At 46.1% G+C, this 22806-nt stretch overlaps 1 protein-coding gene across 1 annotated transcript in view; it reads left to right on the plus strand.

Annotated features, from left to right (window-relative positions):
• The first annotated feature begins 10192 nt into the window (after positions 1-10192).
• Positions 10193-22806, plus strand: part of CTNNAL1 (catenin alpha like 1) — a 225483-nt gene continuing 212869 nt past the window's right edge. The window contains exon 1 of the mRNA XM_044294669.1: positions 10193-10500. Within this exon, the coding sequence (XP_044150604.1) occupies positions 10375-10500 (126 nt within the window). The 5' untranslated portion in view covers positions 10193-10374. The remainder of the gene's footprint in view (positions 10501-22806) is intronic.

The raw sequence follows: 22806 nt of genomic DNA on the forward strand, positions 1-22806 counted from the left end.
GCTGATGGTGCATGCAGAGGTCGTGGCCCTGGGCGCGTTGAAACTGTGCCTGCTGCCAGATGAAAAATAATCATCCGCGCAGGACAATGCTCTTGAAGTCAGACCAGGTGGTCGGTTGGATTGCAGCAGATAATGCTTCCAGTCGGTTAACCACCACCCTGTCTTCCACCAAGTCCAGTCTCAGTAGCCAAGAGTCTGGTCAACACAATCCTCACCCTGATCCTCCTTCCTTCCACCATGGAGAGTCTTGCCAAACAAGTAATCCCACACTCGGATATTCCGAGGAGCTCTTTTCAGCGCCATTCGTACATTTGGGCCTCTCGACAAGCTCGCTTAAAGAGGAACATGAGTTCTTGTGCCCTATTCCTAAACTCTTCAGCATCCACAGTCACAAGAAGATGACGGTGGGGAACGGCAATTAGTGTTTCACGAGGTGAATGATGATGAGACAAATTGCCAATAAGTCAACGGCAATTTGTGTCCCAAGAAGTTAATGATGAGGATGAGACACAGTTGTTAATAACTGAGGTTGTTGTTGTTAGGTCAACAAGTCAGGAGGATGAGCAGAGTGAGGAAGTGGAATAAGAGATGGTGGACGATGAAGTCACTGACCTAACCTGGGAAGGTGGCAAGCCGAGCAAGGACAGCAGTACAGAGGGGGAGGGATCCACAGCACCGCAACAGGCTGGAAGAGGCAGTGGGGTGGCAAAAGGGAGAAGGCGGGCCACACCAAACAGGCCTGCAACTGTTCCCCGGAGCACACCCTTGCGGAAATCTTCCTTGCCAAGGGGTAGGTGTTCTGCAGTCTGTCGTTTTTTTGAGAAAAATGGGAACGACAAAAGAATTTCAATTTGCAACCTGTGCCATACAAAAATGAGCAGGGGCGTGAACACTAGCAACCTCACCACCACCAGCATGATCCGCCACATGGCATCAAAGCACTGTAATAGGTGGGTCAAACACGTGGGTCCACAATCTGTGTCTGCGGGTCAAACCACTGCTTCCTCTTCCCCTGTGTTACATGCTGACCAATCCCCTGTCGATGTCCGGATGCCTCCTGCCCCTTCACAAGCACCATCAGCGACCACATCCACTTCCGTGTCCCAGCGCAGCGTACAAATGTCCTTACCCCAGGCATTTGAATGCAAGCGCAAATACCCAGCCACCCACCCACAGGCCATAGTACTAAATGAACAACTTCCAAATTACTGGCCCTGGAAATGTTGCCATTTAGGCTTGTGGACACTGAGGCCTTCCGCAGCCGTCGGCGAGCGTCCCTCGTTACGCAGTCCCCAGCCGCCACTATTTTTCACGGTGTACCGTGCTCGCCTTACAACAGTATGTGTCCCATAACATCGCCTGTGCTCTGATTACTGGGAAGGTCCATTAAACCACTGACACATGGACAAGTGCTTTCGGCCAGGGAAGCTACATTTCACTGACGGCACACTGTGTGAACGTTGTGGAGGCCGGGAGAGAGTTGTACCCTGGCATGGCACAGGTGCTACAGACGCCAAGGATTGCAGGCCCTAATTCAATCTGGGTTTCCGCCACCACCTATGTTAGTGGCTCCAACCCCCACTTCTCCTCCTCCTTCACCTCAGAATTATCCTCTTGCATCACCAGTCAGCCATCACTCGGTAGCTAGAAGCAGTGTAGCACTGCAGTGGGGAAGCAGCAACAGGCCGTGCTTAAGCTGATCTGCTTAGGTGACAAACAGCACACCGCCGCAGAGCTGTGGCAGGGCATAAGAGACCAGACTTAGCTGTGGCTCTCACCACTTAACCTAGAACCAGGCATGATTGGGTCTGATAATGGCCGTAACTTGGTGGCGGCTTTGGAGCTCAGCAAGCTCACACACATCCCATGCCTAGCCCACGTTTTCAACTTAGTGGTTCAGCGGTTTCTCAAACACTACCCCAATTTTCCTGAGCTACTGGTGTAGGTGTGCCACGTGTGTGCTCATTTCCGCAAGTCATCGATAGCGTCCACCAGTCTGTCAACACTGCAGCAGCACCTACAATTGTCAGCTCACTGACTGTTGTGTGACGTTCCACATGCTGGCCAGGCTTTGTGAGCAGCAGTGGAATACCAGCTGCAACATGGTCGTCGCCTTTCAGTCAGCTTCCGCTATTTACAAGCGAGTGGGCATGGATGTCTGACCTCTGTGAGGTTTTAAGAAATTTTAAGGAATAAACACAGATGGTGAGCGGCAATAACGTTATTATCAGCATCACCATCCCACTTCTGTGTCTACTCAAATGCTCGCAGCTCTCAATTAAGGACAAAGCTTTGTTTTTGAGGGTCAGCTTACCAGCAGGCCCTCAACCCTGTTTTACAGTGTCAGCTCGCCAGCAGGCCCTCACCTACAATCTTTTAGCGGGTCAGCTCACCTGCAGGCCCTCACATATAATGGTATTGACTGTGAGTTCACCAGCAGGCCCGCAACCATAATGGTTTACAGGGTCAGCTCACCAACAGGCCCTCACCTACAATCTTTTAGAGTAAAAGCGGCGTACTAATCGGACAACATCGTTCCAGCAGCGACCTGGGAGTCCAAGATGCATTCAGACATCCTCCCCGTGTTGTTCCCGAACCATTTTGGGGGTGTTTCCATTGATTTCTGTCCTTTTCCTATGAACCAGACCCTCCTCTCTTCAGAGCAGGGGATGCCTGGTTTAATGCTCAAATTCTCCCATTGACTTCCATTGTGCTCGGTAGAGCACCCGAGCATCACAAGGTGTTTGACCTGAGCACTTTGGTGCTCGATCAACACTATGCTAGTTTCTAAGAGCTCCAGTGCATGCCAATGAGACCTGATATTCATGAGCTCACAGCATTCCCTGCCCACCATACATATGAATCAGCAGCAAGTGGGAAGGGAGAGCCAGGAGCTCATAAATATTCAGGACTCATTGACATTTGCTGGAGCTGTCAATACCAAATACTAGTAAAATTAGTGTCAATGAAAGAAAGTGACCAATGATTTTGCTTAGTTAGTACATGATAAAACTAGTGACAGATTCCCTTTAACTGTATTTTAACCCCTTTGTGACAAGATTCATTTTAGCCTTAAAGGGGTTATCCCATGACTAATGTAAACATTGAAAATCAGACATCATATGGTACATGACAACCCATTTCAAATAAATCTAGAACCAGCCCTGTACCTCATATGGATCCAGAGATCTCCTCATTTATTGCTCTGCTAGATTTATATCAAGCTGGCAGCTCAAGGGGAGTGTCTTTTCTGCTGCAGCTAAGGGGTGTGTGTCCATTCCACTGCAGCTCTCTACCTATCACAGCTCAGGAGGCAGTTGAAGGATGAAACTGAGCATGTGCAGTCATCTCAGTGAGCCAAAGAAATAAAAAAACTAACAGCAGGTGGCGCTGTATAGATACATTTTATTGAATAATTCACTGGTTATGTGAAATTTTTAATTATATGCAATTACAGAAGTGTTCAGATCTAGGCGCTGGTTTGAAAACTGTAGAATATTTTTTGTGGGACAACCCCTTTAAGGGCCAGTAACATTTTTATCCCTCTGTATTACAGCAGTTATACCTTTGTTTGTTCTTTAATCTAACTATATTAGACCTTGAATTTGGCAGGTCGAGTTGTAATTTTTTTTTTAGCAACCATTTTGAAATATAGATAGTCTATTAAAGGGAACCTGTCATAATCTTTATACTGACCTCACTGAAGGCAGCATAAAATAGTGATGGAGATGCTGATTTCAGCGGTGTGTCACTCATCAGCTAAAAGTAAGAGGCTGCTGAGAACCAGCATCTTAATCACTGTAAAAGAGTCATGGCCACCTGCGAAGAGTCATGGTTATTCATAATCTCATCTGCTGATAATTGGCAGTTCTCTCCTAGAGAGAAAGGGAGAAAACTAGGTAGAAGACTGTGAGACATCAGCAGGTGGGCAGGGAGAGCAGGAGATTATGAATAACCATGACTCTTCGCAGGTGGCCATGACTCTTTTACAGGCCCAGTCTGCAATGATTGTGATGTTGGTTCTCGGCAACCACTTACTTTGAACTTATAAATGACAGATCGCTGAAATCAACTCACCTGTCTCTACTTTATGCTGCCGTTAGTATGGGCATCATAAAGTTGATAACAGGTTCCTTTAAATAACTTTTATTATTTTATTTTTAGGAGGATAAGAATAAAAAACAGCAATTTAAACATTATTTTGAGGGATTTATTTTACAGTGTTCACTGTGTGGTATAAGTAATGTGATAACTTTGTTCTGTGGGTCAGGATTATGATGATGTCAGATTTAGGCCTCATGCACATGACAGTTTTTTTTCACGGTCCGCAAAAACGGGGTCCGTAGGTCCATGATCCGTGACCATTTTTTCGTCCGTGGGTCTTCCTTGATTTTTGGAGGATCCACGGACATGAAAAAAAAGTCGTTTTGGTGTCCGCCTGGCCGTGCGGAGCCAAACGGATCCGTCCTGAATTACAATGCAAGTCAATGGGGACGGATCCGTTTGACGTTGACACAATATGGTGCAATTGCAAACGGATCCGTCCCCATTGACTTTCAATGTAAAGTCAGGAGTCCCTTTACTTTCACACTTGCGTTCATATAATGCAGACGGTGGCTCCGTTCAGAACGGATCCGTCTGCATTATATTGTTAAAACATTTCTAAGTGTGAAAGTAGCCTCAGACAGATCCGTCCAGACTTTACATTGAAAGTCAATGGGGGACGGATCCGTTTGAAAATTGAACCATAGTGTGTCATCTTCAAACGGATCCGTCCCCATTGACTTACATTGTAAGTCTGGACGGATCCGCTTGCCTCCGCACGGCCAGGCGGACACCCGAACATTTTAACTTGAAGCGTCCCCATCACCATGGGAACGCCTCTATGTTAGAATATACTGTCGGATATGAGCTACATCGTTAAACTCAGATCCGACAGTATATTCTAACACAGAGGTGTTCCCATGGTGATGGGGACGCTTCAGGTTAGAATATACTGAAAAACTGTGTACATGACTGCCCCCTGCTGCCCCCCCCCCCGTTTTTAACTCATTGGTGGCCAGTGCGGCCGCCCCCCCTGTAGTTAACTCATTGGTGTCCAGTGGGCCCCCCCTCCCTACCCTGTAGTTAATTCATTGGTGTCCAGTGGGCCCCCCTCCCTCCCCTGTAGTTAACTCATTGGTGTCCAGTGGGCCCCCCTCCCTCCCCTGTAGTTAACTCATTGGTGTCCAGTGGCCCCCCTCCCTCCGCTGTAGATAACTCGTTGGTGGCAGGAACGTCCCGGTTGCCATGGTTACCGATCGGAGCCCCAGCGATTACACTGGGACTCCGATCGGTACTCTCCACTGCCACCAATGAAAGGGGGGGCGATTATAATTAGGAGGGGGAGGGAGGGGAGAGGGCCCACTGGCCACCAATGAGTTATCTACAGCGGAGGGAGGGGGGGGGGCCATTGGACACCAATGAGTTAACTACAGGGGAGGGAGGGGGGGGCCCACTGGACACCAATGAGTTAACTACAGGGGGGGGGGGGGTCTGCCCTCTGCTGCCTGGCAGCAGGGGGCAGTCTTGTACACAGTTTTTCAGTATATTCTAACCTGAAGCGTCCCCATCTCCATGGGAACACCTCTGTGTTAGAATATACTGTCGGATCTGAGTTTCGGATCTGAAAACTCACCTCTGAAAAAGCTTTTATGCAGACGGATCTTCGGATCCGTCTGTATGAAAGTAACCTACGACCACGGACACGGATGCCAATCTTGGCAGGTCATATTTTTTTGACGGACAGGAAACACGGATCACGGTCTCGGCTGCAAAACGGTGCATTTTCCGATTTTTCCACGGACCCATTGAAAGTCAATAGGTCCGCGAAAAAAAACGGAAAACGGCCACGGATGCACACAACGGTCGTGTGCATGAGGCCTTATGCAGTTTTTATTATAAAACTGGTATAACAAAACACCTGTTTTTCTGTCTCTGCATTCCAAGACCCAGAACATTTTCATTCTTCTGATGACATAAGGGCTAATATATTATATTCCTGTCTAGTGATGATCATTATTTTAAGGGTCCATTCAGACATCAGTGGTGCATTGCGGATCCGCAATACACCCAGCCGGCACTCCCACAGAACTGCCTATTCTTGTCCGCGGACCGGAAGATCGGCAGTCGCGCTCTGAAATGAATGGGTCCGCACCTGTTCCACAATTTGCGGAACGGATGCGGACCCATTATACGGACGTGTGAATGGAGCCTTATTGCTATACATGTAATGGGTATCGCTAGAGAAAGGGACTGCATTTTGTGTGGTAAAGATAGAATATGGACAGGAAAAACAGTGTCAAATAAAAAATGTTATTCCTGTTAGTGTCTGTAAAATATACGTTTTTTGGCATGACTTTTTTGATACAGTGATCAGCACCCTCGTAAACATGTGTAGTGTCCCACTATGTAATGGTGGGCACTACTAGGGTAATGTTGTTCTCCACCTCCTGTGGAACATGGTCATTGTATTTTATATGGTATTTTCCTGTTATCCCCTGTACCAGGCCTGTTAGGGGTGTAGTTCCTCCTCTTAGGCAGTAGAGGGAGCTAGGGAACCCTAGTATATATAGTTAGGCCCAGACAGGAAAGGGTCTGTCCAGTTTAGTCCAGGAGGCTAGTTAGTGCAGTCTAGCCTGCCTGAGTTCCTGAGCATGAGAAGCTCAGAAGTTAATCCAGGGGAAGAAGTTGCCTCTTGAAGATATCTAGTTCCTTTAAAAGTACAGTGCAGAGCCACTTTTATCCAGCCAAGTAGAGATTTTACAGAAAGAGGATATATACCAGAGGAAGGTTTCCCTACCCAAGGATAAAGCCAGCAATAGGGGAATACGGGCCTTGGAGAAAGCCAGACAGGACCTAAGGAAAATACAGCCTGATCTGTAAGGCCCCTTTCACAAGGGGGGCGAGTATTCCGCGCAGATGCGATGCGCGAGTTTAACACATTGCACCCGCACTGAATCCCGACCCATTCATTTATATGGGGCTGTTCACATGAGCGGTCATTTTCACCCATCACTTGTGCGTTACGTGAAAATCACAGCATGCTCTATTTTGTGCGTTTTTTCACGTAACTCAGGCCCCATAGAAATGAATGGGGTTGCGTGAAAATCGCAAGCAAGTGCGGATGCAGTGCGATTTTCACGCACGGTTGCTAGGGGACGATCGGGATGGAGACCTGATCATTATTATTTTCCCTTATAACATGGTTATAAGGGAAAATAATAGCATTCTGAATACAGAATGCATAGTATAATAGTGCTGGAGGGATTAAAAAAATAATAATAAAATTAACTCACCTTAATCCACTTGCTCCCGCAGCCCGGCTTCTCTTCTGTCTTCATCTTTGCTGTGTGCAGGAAAAGGACCTGTGGTGACGTCACTCCGGTCATCACATGATCTTTTACCATGGTGATGGATCATGTGATGACCGGAGTGACGTCACCACAGGTCCTGTTCCTGCACAAAGCAAAGAAGCCATAAGAGATGCCGGCTGCGCGATCAAGTAGATTAAGGTGCGTTAATATTTTTTTTTTAACCTCTCCAGCTCTATTTTACTATGCATTCTGTATTCAGAATGCTATTATTTTCCCTTATAACATAATAAGGGAAAATAATACAATCTGTAGAACACCGATCCCATGCCCGAACTTCTGTGAAGAAGTTCGGGTACCAAACATGCCGATTTTTCTCACGCATGTGCAAAACGCATTACAATGTTTTGCACTCGCGCTGAAAAATCGCGCATGTTCCCGCAACGCCCGTCTGAAAGAGGCCTCAGTGTTATTCCCTCTGAGTATCTTGCAAGGACTTTGCCTGCCATTTATATGAAGCCTGCCTGTTACCAACCTTTTACATGTGGAACTACTAACCAAAGACTGTAAATAGTTGAACTGTTCAGTAAAAAGAAGTTCTGCTTCACTGCAACTTGTGTTCCTCAATTATTCCTACAACAAATCGGTATGCCGTTACCGGCACTGGCGTCACGAACTTTAAGGGATCTTGCCACTGGCACACTAAACCTGCAACACCCAGGGCACCTCACCTACCACCCGGCCTGGTCCCTATATACACAGAGAGTGCCCCAGAGGATCCATGTGCCAGCCTCTCCATCACTGCTGTACGCCTGCCCAGGGTATATAAAAACTGTGAGTACCAAGAACACCCTCGGTTTAGTAACTACCCCTGTGACCTCGCATTCGCTCACCCTGCAGGGCTGCGTACTGCACATCTGGATCATGGCATCAAAAGTATAATGCAACGCTGAGGGGTGTTCTTCGCACTCCTTTCCTGGAGGAAAAAAAGACCCCCATATGTGACCCTTCCCCCCATGTATTCTCTGATTCATGGATGACAGGAGGATGCACAACATGCACAGAAGTCCATGTTACCCTCCCCCTGGGGTCATTTACAGTTACACAGGGAGATAGTTTTTTTTAATTTAACCTTTCATATCTCAGGCTAAACTGTTAGGGAGTTAAAAGGTTTTTCCCAGTTTGCATCAACATCCTTTAAAACAGGCATGCTCAACCTGCGGCCCTCCAGCTGTTGTAAGACTACAACTCCCACAATGCCCTGCTGTAGGCTTATAGCTGTAGGCTGTTTGGGCGTGCTGGGAGTTGTAGTTTTGCAACAGCTGGAGGGCCACAGGTTGAGCATGCCTGCTTTTAAAGAATCATTTATGAAGGTATCTATAATTTTATTTATTTATCTTTAGTTCCTATTTTCTGTTCTAGGTTGTGGTCACATGACTTTGTAGCCCTTGCTTGTTTCCTGTGATGTTAAAGTATGTCCATGGGCATGTTAAAAACAGAAACAGGACAATGATGGCCACAGAGCAAAATCCACATGTAATACAAAAAAACATGGCAAGTGGAGTGGAAATTCGGCTGGACATAGCTATACGTGGCGTTTCTGTAGCAGGATTAGTCTTGAGGCTCTCAAAAAGAGAAACAATCAAAAATATTGTGATTTGATACTAACTAAATAATGAAGACAAGGTTTTGAGACTCTGAGGTCCCTTCTTCAGGCCGGAACAATCGAGAGCATCTGGACTTCTCGCTAGTGGCTAACACGGTACCAAACGGTTTATTTTATAGCAGGATTATGTGTGGAAACCTACACAAATACAATAGCTGCATAACGGATGAGATTTTTAAAAATCTTAGTTTCTGCAAGAGAATCTGCACACGACTGGACCTGTGCTGAGGGTTTCATCCTTTGTGACGCATAAGGTGAAATCTGAGTCAAAATCTTGCACTCAAGATACCAATTGATTGCAGACTTTGACGAGGACCCCTCCGCAGTACAATCGGTCACTTGCAGCCATAGCCCTGGTATGTAGCCAGCTGAACCCTGGTCACCTGAACCCCAGACATGTTTACTAAGGGTCATGCTGAATTTAGGCTAAATGATAAGGGCTATACTGCAGAAATGACTAGAAAAGGATGGTTCCATATGTCTACATATGACACACGGGCACCTAGGCTGCTGCAGAGATAAGATGCCTTTATTGCCACTGTACAATACAATGAGCGGGAGCCAGGGACCTAGGCTCAGGCTGCAGAGCGCGGGAGCCGGGCACCTGGGCTCAGGCTGCAGAGCCTGGCACCTGGGCTCAGGCAGCAGAGCGCGGGAGCTGGGCACCTGGGCTCAGGCAGCAGAGCGCGGGAGCCGGGCACCTGGGCTCAGGCTGTAGAGCGCGGGAGCCGGGCACCTAGGCTGCTGCAGAGCACAGCAGAGCGCGGGAGTCGGGCATATAGGCTGCTGCAGAGCACAGCAGAGCGCAGGAGCCGGGCACCTAGGCTCAGGCAGCAGAGCGCGGGAGCCGGGCACCTAGGCTCAGGCAGCAGAGCGGGCACTTAGGCTGCTGCAGAGCGCGGGAGCCGGGCACCTAGGCTCAGGCAGCAGGCTGCAGAGCGCGTGAGCCGGGCACCTAGGCTGCTGCAGAGCGGGGGAGCCGGGCACCTAGGCTGCTGCAGAGCGCGGGAGCCGGGCACCTAGGCTCAGGCTGCAGAGCGCGGGAGCCGGGCTCCACGTACGCTCACCTCAAAGCCAGGAATCTGATTCTATTTCATTCTGAGAAGAATGAGAAAGTTGCGATCACGCAGTAGATTTTCCCGGTGGGCGGGGACAGGGGCGGAGCTGTGAGCGGAATGAGGACTGTGGAGCGGGGCTCCTCCGCAGCGTGGCTCTGTGGCGGGGATGTCTCTTGTCCTGTACTTGTAGTTTGGAGCCGCTCTTCATTTCGTAGGTGTTCTCCTGAGGCGGACGTCTAACGGGGAGACGCAGCCAGAAGGACGGAGCGTATCCAGTGCATTCTGTACACACGGAGTCATGGCTACTTCACCGTGCAGCAGCAGTGGGGTCTCCTCGTCCTCCTCCTCCGGCTTCAGCATAGACAGCGGGCTGGAAATCAAGACCAAGTCTGTGGAGCAGACCCTGGTCCCGCTGATATCTCAGGTACTGACCGGCACGGCTGCAAACTGCACAGGGAGCCCGGGCTGTGGGCAGGACTGTGCTGCCAGGAGCTGGGGGAAAGTCTCTGCTCCTGGCATTGTGGACTGTGCCAGGATCTCTATGGGACTGGTCGTGTGTGTGCTGCAGCTCTGAAGATGTACAGCTGTGTAATGGGGTCCTACACCTCCCTACTACACACATAGAAACGGCTGTATAACAGGGACTGACTGGAGGTCCTACACCACCCTACTACACACATAGAAACGGCTGTATAACAGGGACTGACTGGAGGTCCTACACCTCCCTACTACACACATAGAAACGGCTGTATAACAGGGACTGACTGGAGGTCCTACACCACCCTACTACACACATAGAAACGGCTGTATAACAGGGACTGACTGGAGGTCCTACACCTCCCTACTACACACATAGAAACGGCTGTATAACAGGGACTGACTGGAGGTCCTACACCTCACTACTACACACATAGAAACGGCTGTATAACAGGGACTGACTGGAGGTCCTACACCTCACTACTACACACATAGAAACAGCTGTATAACAGGGACTGACTGGAGGTCCTACACCTCCCTACTACACACATAGAAACGGCTGTATAACAGGGACTGACTGGAGGTCCTACACCTCCCTACTACACACATAGAAACGGCTGTATAACAGGGACTGACTGGAGGTCCTACACCTCCCTACTACACACATAGAAACGGCTGTATAACAGGGACTGACTGGAGGTCATACACCTCCCTACTACACACATAGAAACAGCTGTATAACGGGGACTGACTGGAGGTCCTACTACACACATAGAAACAGCTGTATAACAGGGACTGACTGGAGGTCCTACACCTCCCTACTACACACATAGAAACGGCTGTATAACAGGGACTGACTGGAGGTCCTACACCTCCCTACTACACACATAGAAACGGCTGTATAACAGGGACTGACTGGAGGTCCTACACCTCCCTACTACACACATAGAAACGGCTGTATAACAGGGACTGATTGGAGGTCATACACCTCCCTACTACACACATAGAAACAGCTTATATAACGGGACTGACTGGAGGTCCTACTACACATATAGAAACAGCTGTATAACAGGGACTGACTGGAGGTCCTACACCTCCCTACTACACACATAGAAACAGCTGTATAACAGGGACTGACTGGAGGTCCTACACCTCCCTACTACACACATAGAAACAGCTGTATAACAGGGATTGACTGGAGGTCCTACACCTCCCTACTACACACATAGAAACAGCTGTATAACAGGGATTGACTGGAGGTCCTACACCTCCCTACTACACACATAGAAACAGCTGTATAACAGGGATTGACTGGAGGTCCTACACCTCCCTACTACACACATAGAAACAGCTGTATAACAGGAACTGACTGGAGGTCCTACACAACCCTACTACACACATAGAAACGGCTGTATAACAGGGATTGACTGGAGGTCCTACACCTCCCTACTACACACATAGAAACAGCTGTATAACGGGGACTGACTGGAGGTCCTACACCACCATATTACACACATAGAGACAGCTGTATAACAGGGACTGACTGGAGGTCCTACTACACACATAGGAACAGCTGTGTAATGGGGGCTGACTGGAGGTCCTACACCTCCCTACTACACACATAGAAACAGCTGTATAACAGGGACTGACTGGAGGTCCTACACCTCCCTACTACACACATAGAAACAGCTGTATAACGGGGACTGACTGGAGGTCCTACACCTCCCTACTACACACATAGAAACAGCTGTATAACGGGGACTGACTGGAGGTCCTACACAACCCTACTACACACATAGAAACAGCTGTATAACAGGGATTGACTGGAGGTCCTACACCTCCCTACTACACACATAGAAACAGCTGTATAACGGGGACTGACTGGAGGTCCTACACCACCATATTACACACATAGAAACAGCTGTATAACAGGGATTGACTGGAGGTCCTACACCTCCCTACTACACACATAGAAACAGCTGTATAACGGGGACTGACTGGAGGTCCTACACCTCCCTACTACACACATAGAAACAGCTGTATAACAGGGACTGACTGGAGGTCCTACACCTCCCTACTACACACATAGAAACAGCTGTATAACGGGGACTGACTGGAGGTCCTACACCTCCCTACTACACACATAGAAACAGCTGTATAACGGGGACTGACTGGAGGTCCTACACAACCCTACTACACACATACAAACAGCTGTATAACAGGTGCTGACTGTAGATGCTACATCACCCTACTACACACACACACACACACACACACACACACAGACTGTGGTGCAACAGGCTCTTCTGTGTCCATACCTGTATGTGTGGTACTATATGCAGGATCTACAGTCAGTCCCTGTTATACAGCTATTTCTGTGTGTAGTACTTTATGTAGTATGGTGATGAGGATCTACAGTCAGCCTCTGTTATACAGCTGACTGGGTGTAGTAATGTATGTAGGATCTACACTTGGTCCTATGTTATACAGCTGTTGCTATGTATGTAGTACTATATGTAGTATGGAGATAGAGGATATACAGGTAGTCCAGTGTTATACAGCTCTTTGTGTTTACTTTTTTTACTTAGGCTACTTTCACACTAGCGTTCGTCGGTCCGCTCGTGAGCTCCGTTTGAAGGGGCTCACGAGCGGACCCGAACGCAGCCGTCCAGCCCTGATGCAGTCTGAATGGAGCGTATCCGCTCAGACTGCATCAGTCTGGCGGCGTTCAGCCTCCGCTCCGCTCGCCTCCGCACGGACAGGCGGACAGCTGAATGCTGCTTGCAGCGTTCGGGTGTCCGCCTGGCCGTGCGGATCCGTGCGGATCCGTCCAGACTTACAATGTAAGTCAATGGGGACGGATCCGTTTGAAGATGCCACAATGTGGCTCAATCTTCAAGCGGATCCGTCCCCCATTGACTTTACATTGAAAGTCTGGACGGATCCGTCTGAGGCTATTTTCACACTTAGCTTTTTTTTTGCCATTTTAATGCAGACGGATCCGTTCTGAACGGAGCCTCCGTCTGCATTATTATGAGCGGATCCGTTCAGAACGGATCCGCCCGAACGCTAGTGTGAAAGTAGCCTTAGTAAGTGGTGTAGGCTCGTCAGTGATATTCCTGTTATACAGAGGTTTGTGTGTAGTACTATACGCAGTAAGTGGTGTAGGCTCGTCAGTGATATTCCTGTTATACAGAGGTTTGTGTGTAGTACTATACGCAGTAAGTGGTGTAGGCTCTACAGTCATACTCTTGTTATAAAGCTGTTTGTGTGTGGAACTATATGATCTACATTCAGTCCCTTTTTATACAGCTGTTTGTGTTTAGATCTATATGCAGTAAGTGATCTAGGATCTACAGTAGGGATAGGCAACCTCCGGCACTCCAGCTGTTGTGAAACTACAACTCCCAGCATGCATACTTGCTCTGTTCTTCTCAGAACTCCCATAGAAATGAATAGAGCATGCTATCACAACAGCTGGAGTGCGCCAAAGATTGCTGACCCCTGATCTACAGTCATACTCCTGTTGTTTGTATGTGTCTAGTACTATATGTAGTATGTGATGTAGGATCTACAGTCAGTCACTCCCCTGTTATACAGCTTTTTCTATGTGTTAGCTAGTATATGTAGTTTGGTGATATACAGTCAATCCCCTTGTATACAGCTGTTTATACGTATACAGTACTATATATTGCATTGTGATTTGACTGACATGCCTAAGGATGTACAGTCGGTCTCCTGTTGTACAGCTGTTGGTATGGATGTAGTAGGGTGAAATTATACTATACAGAAGATCAACAGCCCCTGTTGTACAGCTGTTTGTATGTGTAACAGTGATGTCACCGTGTTTCATACTTAGGATGTACAGACCCTTCTGTATACAGCTGATTGTATATATATTACTACAGTATATCTAGCCTCGGATCCCCCATCATACAGATGTTTCTGTGTAGCAGGGTGCTGTGACACTGGCATATATACGATCTCCTGTCAGTCCTTGTTATACAGCTCTGTGTATGTTTACTATGTGATACTGTGTGTTGTATGGGTACTTTTCTGTATGAACAGACATAGGATTTCCTGTTATCCATTCTCTGTTTATAGCTGTTTATAATGTGTGCTACTGTATGTGCAGAGTGGTATACATACGATCTTCAGCTGTTTGGGTGGTACTGTGTGGCGCAGGGTGATGCTACTGACATACTGAGAATCTTCTGTCTAGTCAGTCCCTGTTACACCGCTGTTTGTATGTATGGTACCATATGAAGCATGGTCATGTTACTGCATGATCTGCATAGTATCTCCTGTTAGACCCCTGTGTACTGTATGCATTACTATGTGTATCATAGTGATATCTGCACTATATGCAGTACTATGTGTATCATAGTGATCTGTGTACGGCATGCCATACTATGTGTAGCATAAAGATGTGTACTTAGTATCTTCTGATAGTCCCGTTATACAACTGTTTATATACAGTATGCAGTACTATCATGTGTAGCATTTTGAAACTGTGTATGATGTACATAGTATCTTATTAGTCCCGTTATACAATTTAAGAAGGTACAAGGAATCATCATGCATGATAGGTACGTGTCACAGAGGTTCCTGGCCTCGGTGGAGTAAGAGCTAGTTTTTGTGTGTCAGCAGCAGTTGCTGTTTGACACCTTAATACTTAGTATGACTGTATAGCTGATCCGAGACGGCTCTTACTGGAAGTAGTCAAAGTACTGGGTGGGTGACTACTTCCCATGGTTGAGGCCAGGTTTTGTCAGGCCTAAAAACCAGCCAGCACTGCCAGGTGAGGAGGATTACCTCAGTCTGACAGTGGAGCTCAGGAGGTGTGTGTGTGTGTGTGTGTGTGTGTGTGTGTGTGTGTGTGTGTACAAGGATCTGAGGTTTGTGCCGTGATGGAGGGCTGAGACCCGTCTGTAAGGGAAACAAGCCCCCTAAAAGTAGGGATCGACTGATTATCGGATTTACCGATATTATCGGCCGATATTCAGGATTTTAAACGCTATCAGTATCGGCATTTATTTTGCCGATAGTCCGATAGCGTATGGGGAACACAGATCGCGCTGCTGACAGCGCTCTCCGTGTTTCTCAGCAGCAGCACAGGGGAGAAGGAGCAGTGTCTCCTCCCCCTGTGCTGCTGCTGCCGCCATTGAAGGGACAGGGGACAAGAGGAGGGGAGGAGCTATGGCCACTGCGCCACCAATGAAGCTTAATCTCTCATTTATTCATATACAGGAGGCGGGAGCTGCAGAATCACATTGCCGGCTCCGGGCCTCTATGAGCTGTAGCTGCGATCTGCGGTAGTTAACTCCTCAGGTGCCGCGGATCGCAGCTACTTGTCATAGAGGTCGGGCGCCGGCTATGTGATCCTGCAGCCAGCTCCCGCCTCCTGTATATGAATAAATTAGAGATTAAGCTTCATTGGTGGCGCAGTGCGCCCCCCCCCCCAAGCCCCCCAGTATTAGACATTGGTGGCGCAGTGCGCCCCCCCTCCCCCCCAGTATTAAGCAGTGGTGGTGCATAGGGCCCCCCCACCCCAGTCGCAGTGCGCCCCCCCACAGGATCCCCTCCTCCCCTGCTCCTCCGATCGGAGCCCCAGCAGTGTAATGCTGGGGCTCCGATCGGTTACCATGGCAGCCAGGACGCTATTGAAGCCCTGGCTGTCATAGTAAGCTCCATGCTGCTGTGTGCACAAAGCACAGCGTGAGCTCCTATTCACCCTGATAGATCTCTATCAGGGTGAATAGGACAAGGGTTCTAGTCCCTAAGGGGGCTAAAAGTTAGTTAAAAAAAAAAAAAAAAAGTTACAAAAATAAAAACATCAAAAAGAAAGATTTACAAAAAAAATACACATTAACAATAAACATTAATTTTCTGCAGATTTGTGGGAATTTTATTATTTTTTTCAAAAATGAAAATTCCCAGAATATCGGTATAAATTATCGGCTATCTGCCGGAAAGTTCACAAATTATCGGTATCGGCCCTAAAAAATCAATATCGGTCGATCCCTACCTAAAAGCCTGCTATGGACTGCGGGAGGCAGATTTTTGCTATGTGGACTTTCCATTGTGTGTGAATTAACACCAAGACTGCAAAGTGAAGTTTTGTTTTTGCTTTATGTGTGAATAAACACAGACGTTTGATTTAAGAACTGGTAATTTGCCTCTGTACTGCGTCCGCACACCCTGTCTACCGGAGCAAATCCCCACAACAGTTGTTTATATACAGTATGCAGTACTTTGTGTAGCATGGTGATGTTACTGTATTATGTACATAGTATCTCCTGTTAGTCCTGTTATACAGCTGTTTATATACAGTATGTATCATGGTGATATTACTGTATGATATACATAGTATCTCCTGTTAGTTCCGTTATACAGTTTATATACAGTATGCAGTACTAACGGAACAGGAGATACTATGTACATCATACAGTAATATCACTATGATACATAGTACTGTATATAAACTGTATTTCGGAACTAACAGGAGATACTATGTACATCATAGAGTAATATCACTATGATACACATTACTGCATACTGTATAACGGAACTAACAGGAAATACTATGTACATCATACAGTATCACCGTGCTACACATAGCACTGCATATTGTATATAAACAGCTGTATAACGGGACCAACAGGTGATACTATGTACATCATACAGTAATATCACTGATACACAGTACTGTATATAAACTGTATAACGGAACTAATAGGATATATTATGTATATCATACAGTAATATCACTGATACACATAGTAATGCATACTGTATATAAACAGTTGTATAACGGGACTAACAGGTGATACTATGTACATTATACAGTAACATCACCAGACTACACATAGTACTGTATATGTGTAGCCTGGTGATACTGTATGATGTACATAGTATCTCCTGTTAGTCCTGTTATACAGCTGTTTATATACAGTACGCAGTACTATGTGTATCATAGTGATATTACTGTATGATGTACATAGTATCTCCTGTTCCGTTAGTACTGTATAATGGAACTAACTGGAGATATTATGTATAGCATACAGTAATATCACTATGATACACATAGTACTGTATATAAACAGCTGTATCAGTGATATTACTGTATGATATACATAATGTCTCCTGTTCCGTTATGCAGTACTAACGTAACAGGAGATACTATGTACATCATACAGTAATATCACTGATACACATAGTACTGCGTACTGTATAACAGAACTAACAGGAGATACTATGTACATCATACAGTATCACCATGCCACACATAGCACTGCATATTGTGTATAAACAGCTGTATAACGGGACCAACAGGTGATACTATGTAAATTATACAATAACATTACCAGGCTACACATAGTACTGTATATAAACAACTGTATATGTGTAGCCTGGTGATACTGTATGATGTACATAGTATCACCTGTTAGTCCCATTATTCAGCTGTTTATATACAGTACGCAGTATATGTGTAGCATGGTGATACTGTATGATGTACATAGTATCTCCTGTTCCGTTACACAGTACTGCATATAAACTGTATATCAGTGATATTACTGTATGATGTACATAGTATCGCCTGTTAGTTCCGTTATACAGTATGCAGTACTATGTGAAGCATGGTGATGTTACTGTATGATTTACATAGTATCTCCTGTTAGTCCTGTTATACAGTATGCAGTACTATGTGTAGCATGGTGATACTGTATGATGTACATGGTATCTCCTGTTCCGTTACACAGTACTGCATACTGTATATAAACTGTATATCAGTGATATTACTGTATGATGTACATAGTATTGCCTGTTGGTCCATTTATACAGTATGCAGTACTATGTGTAGCATGTATAGATGCACAGTATCTCTTCAGGTATGTTGTATATAGGTGTTTTGTGTGGTACTGCATGTAGCATGTTTATTGTACGGTGTACATACAGTAGGATCCTCTGTGAGTCCGACCCTGTTAAACAGCGGGCTGTATATGGTACTGTATATAACATAGTGTGATATACATAGGCTGTTCTGCTAGTCCCGGTTATACACAGTATGTACTAATGCTATATGTAGCTCAGAGATGTTACTGTATGACCTGAAGGATCTTCAGTTCTGGCTATATTTCTGACCTGTTTCCAACAACTGATGATATCACTACAGGTAGCAGAGGTCTGTTCTGCAGCTCTGAGTAAGATTACAGCTGCATGTCTTTCTGGATATAAAGTCATCACATACGTAGCAGTTTATCACTCTGTGGCTCCTACATGATGAGACGGTGTAACCATGCTTTATTTCCCCCTGGCACCTAGACACATTACAAGCTGTATGCATTGGCATGTGACAGTATGGTGGCTGTAGGCGACAGATGTCACTATGTATTCCTAGCCTAAATGTTACTGCCTCCATCACATCAGGGGACTGTCTCTGCCCCTCTGATGGGTTCATGCCAAGCTTTAAGGAAAGGCTAAACAGAGCGAGACCCCATGCTTGGACTAAGTGCATGTTTATCAGAGACCTATGGGCACCATATAGTGTTCTCCTCCTGCCAGCTCCACATTTCACACGAGCCCTCCAAGGGATCATTAAGTCTTTTATTATGTTATTTGCATTGAAGATTATGGGTTAAGAATTGGCATACACTTTCCATTGTGGTTTATGAAGCACTATTTTATTTAGTCAGTGGATAAATATTCATAAATCATAAGCTTCCCAGAAAGATTTGTGGGCTGACTGGTAGGACAGAATGGTGGAGAACATCTAGTGGCGAGAGAAGGTTCTACAAGAGCTAACTCATGATGTGATGGTCTGTAGATGCCATTCCCAGGCATTGTCCAGTCATCTCATTGTTCTCAGCTCCCCCGTTCTCCGTAATAAGCAATGACTGTAGGCAAGTACGCGCTCCTGGTGTGAGGCAGAAGAAGAATTCTAGGTCTATGTTAGCAGTTTGTCTTCTGTGTAATATTTTGACTGTAGGGTTGGGCAATATAAAAAATATTGCCATGGTAACAATATTAAGAAATTTATTGTGCTAAAGATACATATCAAGATAAGTGCCCCTGTACAAAAAACAAACAAACACTTGGGGCCACAATGAGATTTCATTCTGTCTGGGAAGGGGGGCCACAAGGAGAAATTTTACTATGTGGGGCCACAAAGGGACATTATTCTGTATGGGGGCAACAAGGACACATTATACTGTATGGGGGCAACAAGGACACATTATACTGTATGGGGGCAACAAGGACACATTATACTGTATGGGGGCAACAAGGACACATTATACTGTATGGGGGCAACAAGGACACATTATACTGTATGGGGGCAACAAGGAGACATTATACTGTATGGGGGCAACAAGGAGACATTATACTGTATGGGGGCAACAAGGAGACATTATACTGTATGGGGGCAACAAGGAGACATTATACTGTATGGGGGCAACAAGGAGACATTATACTGTATGGGGGCAACAAGGAGACATTATACTGTATGGGGGCAACAAGGAGACATTATACTGTATGGGGGCAACAAGGAGACATTATACTGTATGGGGGCAACAAGGAGACATTATACTGTATGGGGGCGGCTACAAGGAGACATTATACTGTATGGGGGCGGCTACAGAGAGCAAGAGCGCACGGCGTCATTGGTTGCTATGACGCCGTGCACTCCTTGCTGCCGCCGCAATACAGTATCACAACCAATGACGCCGTGCGCCCCTGCTCTCAGCAGGAATCCAGCTCGTGGTTTCACGGACCGCTCACGGCCGCGTGCATTCAGCCTTTTCCTCCTCTAAAACCTAGGTGCGTCTTATGGGCAGGTGCGTCTTATAGGGTGAAAAATACGGTAATTATAACTTTTTGTGAATTGGGACATTTTAAACTTGCTTTTTTAAATTTTTATTCCAATTTAAATCTAGTAGGAATCGGAGTCGGTTCATTTTTTTTGTCGACTCCGACTCCAGGTACCCAAAATTGCCTCCACAGCCCTGATATAAAGTACTTGGAACTATGATCATCTTGTTTAACGCCATCCACTATCGCCATGTTGTCTTATAGGCTTCTTAACTCCTCCTGCGTGGTCTTTTTTTTTCCTCTTTTTCGATCGTGTCCTTCATTCCTGTTTTCAGTGTACCACACTTTTATTTGTGTCCAGTATGAAGGATATCTGTCAGTTTCAGCAGTGGCATCTGGTGAGTCTTCGGAGGAGCATACATTTCTTGTTATGGTAGAGACTAGATGTCCCTGTGCCCTTTCTACACTTGGCTCTTATGTAATGTAATGTGAGGGGAAATAAGGCTTCGTTTTCATTAAGACAGGAATTGCTGTCAGCTTTGTGAAAAAAGCAGCTTATAATAAAAATGGATATTTTCTCCTTAAATCTTCCATAAAGGTTTTCTTACAGAATTATTATGCTGTTAAATGACATTTACCTCAGGCTGAGGGTGACCAGGAAGAGGTGTTGTATTGTGGAGCTGTAGGGTGTGGGGAAGAACTTTGCTCTGTAACAGATTTTCTCAGGAAATTACTGTTTAACGTGTTTACAACTTGTAGCATTTGACCACTTTTCTTTTTAAAGGGGTTGTCTGCCCTCCATTTAAAGGGAACCTGTCACCAGTTTTATGGTGTCCTAACTAAGGCCAACATAAATAAGTGACTGATTCTCTTAGCAAAATGCTGGGTCACTTTCTTTAATTGACCCAGTCAATCTGCCAACATCTTGTGAAAAGCTCCAGCTCATAATGATGAGTCATGAATATTCATGAGCTCCTGACTCTCCCCGCCTACCAGCTGCTGAATGACCATTTTTTTTCCATATGAATCAGCAGCAGGGGAGTGGCTATAGCTGTTAATTAAATATACGCTGGACTCACTGACATCACGCTGGACTCAAATCAGCTCATTAGCATGTGGCATCTTTGTGTGTATATTATGAGGTAACCATCTGTCACACCAGTAAGTGAATACATCTGAGGCACTTATTAGTAGTTAATGATTGTATATAATTAGTTAGATTATAATCAAATATCCACATGACAGGTTCCCTTTAAATGCCCAAGTGCATAGTAGATTTATCTCCTTTGTTCTCTCTGTGACAGTTTCTTGTTGTATTTTTCCCATATCACAGACATGCTCACCTAAGCAGCACACATCTCTCTATGGAGCGGTTCTGTAGCTTTGTGCGTGCCTTAGGCTACATAACAGCGAAAAATGGCCGCGTGACCGCCGCTTTCAGAACAATTGAAGTCTGAGTATATTCGTGTGTCCATTGTTTCAATGGACCATGGATACTGGCTATAAAAAAAACATGTCCTGTCTTTGACCATTTTCAGGGCCCCTTTTTATTGGCTGTTCTACAGAGTGTCCTCCATCTGACGGTTGCTAGGAGCAGACATACAGATGCCGACCACGTGTCTTGGCTATTGTAGGGTGAGGCCTGAAACAGAACTTACCTGTCCCTGTGTCCCTGTACTTAAGAATGGAACTGGGTCTGCGCCTGAACTGAGCGCATCGGAATACATTCCGTTCTGTTTCATTGCGTTCCTATGACTCGCACAAAAGCGCTGCAAGCAGCGTTTCTGAGTGTGTCCTGGGATGCGGAGCAAGACGGATCTGCCATGACTCACAATGTAAGTGACACAAAAGAAAACGGATCCGTCCTCCATTGACTTACAGTGGTTTTAGAGACTGATCCGTCATGGCTATTTTAGAGATAATGCGACCGGATGCAGACTGCTGTATGATCATGATGGAAGCGTTTTTGCTGATCCATGATGGATCCAGCAAACACGCAGACGTGAAAGTAACCTAACAAGCATTCATAGTGATGCTAATTGGCGATCATCTGGCATTGAAACACTGACGCCTATTGCCCGATGATTGAGCAATCCAAATCTTTTGACAGGTTAAAAAATCATTGCAGACGGTAGATCTGTATCAGTCTGGCTGCTGGCAAACAATCCAGTATAGGGAAGAGCAATTGTATAACGATCGCTCCTCCCTATACTGAGGAGGAGATGTAATAGCAGCGGTCTCCTCTGCTAGCGAGCAGGCCATTACCTTCCCAACAATCGCCTGTTAAATCAGGCTGTCTAGTACACCCTTTAGGGACATTCGCACGTCCGTGTGTGTTTTGCGGACTGCACATCGCTGTGACTTAATAGAAAATGCCCATTCTTGTCTGCAATTGCTATTTTTTTCGGGATCGGAATTGCGGGCCCGGAAGTGCGGATCCCCA

The sequence above is a fragment of the Bufo gargarizans genome, chromosome 5 (assembly GCF_014858855.1).
Source record: "Bufo gargarizans isolate SCDJY-AF-19 chromosome 5, ASM1485885v1, whole genome shotgun sequence".
Classification (NCBI taxonomy): Eukaryota; Metazoa; Chordata; class Amphibia; order Anura; family Bufonidae; genus Bufo; species Bufo gargarizans.